The sequence below is a fragment of the Telopea speciosissima genome, chromosome 1, assembly GCF_018873765.1.
Source record: "Telopea speciosissima isolate NSW1024214 ecotype Mountain lineage chromosome 1, Tspe_v1, whole genome shotgun sequence".
NCBI classification, from domain to species: Eukaryota; Viridiplantae; Streptophyta; class Magnoliopsida; order Proteales; family Proteaceae; genus Telopea; species Telopea speciosissima.
Genome location: NC_057916.1, coordinates 30,122,524 through 30,126,014, shown reverse-complemented (window position 1 = coordinate 30,126,014; position 3,491 = coordinate 30,122,524). Strand labels below are relative to the sequence as shown.

The 3,491-nt window shown below is 43.1% G+C and overlaps 1 protein-coding gene across 1 annotated transcript; it reads left to right on the top strand.

The window, feature by feature from the left end:
- Positions 1-543: 543 nt before the first annotated feature.
- Positions 544-2,243, top strand: LOC122666828 (inorganic phosphate transporter 1-4-like). The gene has a single exon (XM_043862913.1). The coding sequence runs from the start codon at positions 592-594 to the stop codon at positions 2,212-2,214; it is 1,623 nt and encodes a 540-aa protein (XP_043718848.1). The 5' UTR covers positions 544-591; the 3' UTR covers positions 2,215-2,243.
- The last annotated feature ends 1,248 nt before the right edge of the window (positions 2,244-3,491 follow it).

Here is a 3,491-nt window from a genome sequence, read left to right as displayed (position 1 = left end):
AGAGGCCCTTTCACAGTGGTTGGAAAGTTCCCGAATCTCCTCTCCAGCGCGCCTCTGTACGGTGTCCAGCCCATTATCTAATATTGGATGTGCTGGACACCGTCGTGCACATCTTGGATGTGCGCTTCCTGGAGAAGAGTCGAATCCTGTGCCATTCCATTGGATGTCTTCTTAGACTTTCAAAAACAATGAAAATTTTTTTTATTCTATTTCAGGTTGTGTGACCTTCTAGCCCTCTACCCCACCTTTAATTTTTGTGTTCTAACTAAAAAACTTCTCTTTTCATGGTATCGTCATCGCCACTTCCAATTAGGAAAACTGGGTTCTACCCAGGTCTTCTAACTAGAAATATTGGGGTCTTGTTCTCTCAGGAGTTTTCTGCTATTTCCCATCATCTTCGTCATCATGTACTTAAAGCCTGTGTTGAGTCAACTTGGTTTGAGTTGGCATCTGAGTCACCTCGGCCAAGTGACCACTTACATACCTAACAAAAGAGTAGATATATTTCTACCAACTTGGTTGAATTTATGGTCTAATTTCTCCTTTGTTCATCTCCTTGCAGGTTGAGTAGCAGAATCGTATTAGTCACCCATGGCCAGGGAACAATTGCAAGTGCTTAATGCACTTGATGTAGCTAAGACACAATGGTACCACTTCACAGCAATTGTGATTGCTGGCATGGGTTTCTTCACCGATGCTTATGATCTCTTCTGCATCTCATTGGTCACCAAATTACTTGGTAGAATATACTACCACGTCGACGGTGCTTCAAAGCCAGGAACATTGCCCCCTAATGTAGCAGCTGCTGTCAATGGTGTTGCATTCTGTGGCACACTTGCAGGCCAACTCTTCTTTGGCTGGCTGGGTGACAAGATGGGTCGCAAGCGTGTCTATGGTATGACCCTTATGGTCATGGTCATCTGCTCTGTGGCCTCTGGGCTATCCTTTGGCCACACCGCAACCAGTGTCATGGCCACACTTTGTTTCTTCAGATTCTGGCTTGGTTTTGGCATTGGTGGTGATTACCCACTCTCTGCAACTATTATGTCGGAGTATGCCAACAAGAAAACTCGTGGTGCATTTATCGCTGCTGTTTTTGCAATGCAAGGATTTGGAATTCTAGCTGGTGGAATGATTGCAATTATTGTATCAGCTGCTTTCAAGTCCAAGTACCCTGCCCCTTCTTACGAACAAAATCCAATTGCCTCAACGGTTCCTCAGGCTGACTTTGTGTGGCGCATTATTTTGATGTTCGGTGCATTACCGGCTCTGCTTACATACTACTGGCGTATGAAAATGCCTGAGACTGCTCGTTACACTGCTCTTGTTGCAAAGAACGCTAAACTAGCTGCAACAGACATGGCAAAGGTTTTGCAGGTCGAAATTGAATCTGAACGGGACAAGATTGAAGAAATGGCACAGAAGGATAACTCGTCGTTTGGTTTGTTCTCTAAGCAGTTTATGCGTCGCCATGGGCTTCACTTGCTTGGAACCACATCCACATGGTTCTTATTGGACATTGCTTTTTACAGTCAAAATTTGTTCCAGAAGGACATCTTCTCTGCTATTGGATGGATTCCCACTGCAAAGACGATGAATGCACTCGAGGAGGTATACAAAATTGCAAGGGCACAAACACTTATTGCTCTCTGCAGTACTGTCCCTGGGTACTGGTTCACGGTGGCTTTCATCGATGTCATTGGGCGTTTTGCAATTCAATTGATGGGCTTCTTCTTCATGACAGTGTTCATGTTTGCGCTGGCCATCCCCTATCACCACTGGACTTTGAAGGAGAACAGAATTGGGTTCGTCATCATATATTCTCTGACCTTCTTCTTTGCAAATTTTGGGCCTAATGCTACCACTTTCGTGGTACCAGCAGAGATTTTCCCAGCCAGACTTAGATCGACATGCCATGGTATCTCTGCAGCATCTGGGAAGGCAGGGGCAATTGTTGGAGCATTTGGGTTCTTGTACGCAGCACAAAGCCAGGACCCAGCAAAGACAGATGCAGGGTACCCACCAGGCATTGGAGTCAAGAATTCACTAATCATGCTGGGTGTGGTTAACTTTCTTGGCTTGGTTTGTACCTTTTTAGTACCTGAGTCAAAGGGTAAATCTCTAGAGGAAATGTCAGGTGAGAACGAAGATGATGGAGCTGGGACTAGTACAGAAGCAGAGCAAGCAGGTTATAACAGGACTGTTCCAGTGTAATTACTTAGATGGTTTTTAACATTTCTTTCGTTTCTGATCAAATATTAGAAAATGGAGACTGGAGAATCCCTTTGTCTGTGTAGAACCAGGAAGTCTGTGTGTGCGTGTGTTGGACAAAAGGGAGCTCTCTCATGTTTCTCTCGTAGTCGGTTGCTTTGCGATCTCTAGTCCGAGTAGTGTTGAGTTTCTCTGTATTTTGCTAAGACTACTGCGATGCAATCATAAAATGAAAAATTTCATACTTGTTCTCCTGACACTTTGGTTGATCTTTCTTTCTTGTCTCACATTCTTGCACTCTTAATCAATTATTGGTGTCTCTGTAGAAGGGAAACGACCTCATGTTGGGATCTTAAAAAGTTGTTTGGTTTCTTGTGCTTCCAAGTTCTGTTTGGCTCATATTGAAGAACCCTCATGTTTTGGTTTGTATAATTAGGTTGATTTGGTTTCTTGTGATTCCGAGTTCTCAGTACATAAAACAGTGGTACGCGACAACATATTTCAAGTCATATATCCACATCCTCTACTTCCGCCTGCCCCTACTTCCATGTACGCTCTACACACAACGGGATGTGCAAAGATCGTCTTACCCCTCCCACTTGGGCAAGGTGCTCGGGCAGGGATAAGGCGATCTTTGCGCGTCCCGTTGTTTGTAGGGCGCACATGAAAATACGGACAGGTGGAAATAGAGGATCTGGACTCGAGTTAGGTTTGTCCTGTTCCATAAGGATACACTAGGTGTGGACCAGAAGTCAGGACAGACCTTTTCCTGAAGATCAATCTATAAGCTGTCTCAATCATTACTCATTTCTGGAGGCCTAGTAAATCCTTTCACTGTCAAGTGTGTGTGATCCGAAAGGAAATTCTATGAAAATAAAATTCATTGCTGAGTGTGTGTGATCCGAAAGGAAATTCTATGAAAATAAAACTCATTGCTGAGGCTCCAATTAGTTGCAAGGAGAAATAAAGGGAAGGGAAGTGAAATTTTCATTCTTAAAAAAGAAACTTGTAAGAATGAGGAACCCCCTAAGTAATTTTAATTCTCCAAGGTTTAATGTAAAATGATGATCGAATTAGAGATGTAAACGGATCGATTACGGATTAGATATAGCACTATCTGCATTTGTATCCGATTAGCTTATTAGCTGATTCAGATCGTGTTTTTTATATTGGCTTTTTTAATACAACTTCTACTAAACTGATATGAACACGAATCGGTCTGTGTTGAGTGAAGGAGAACTGGAGAAAAATGAAAAGTCAACTAGGGCTGATCATTAGAG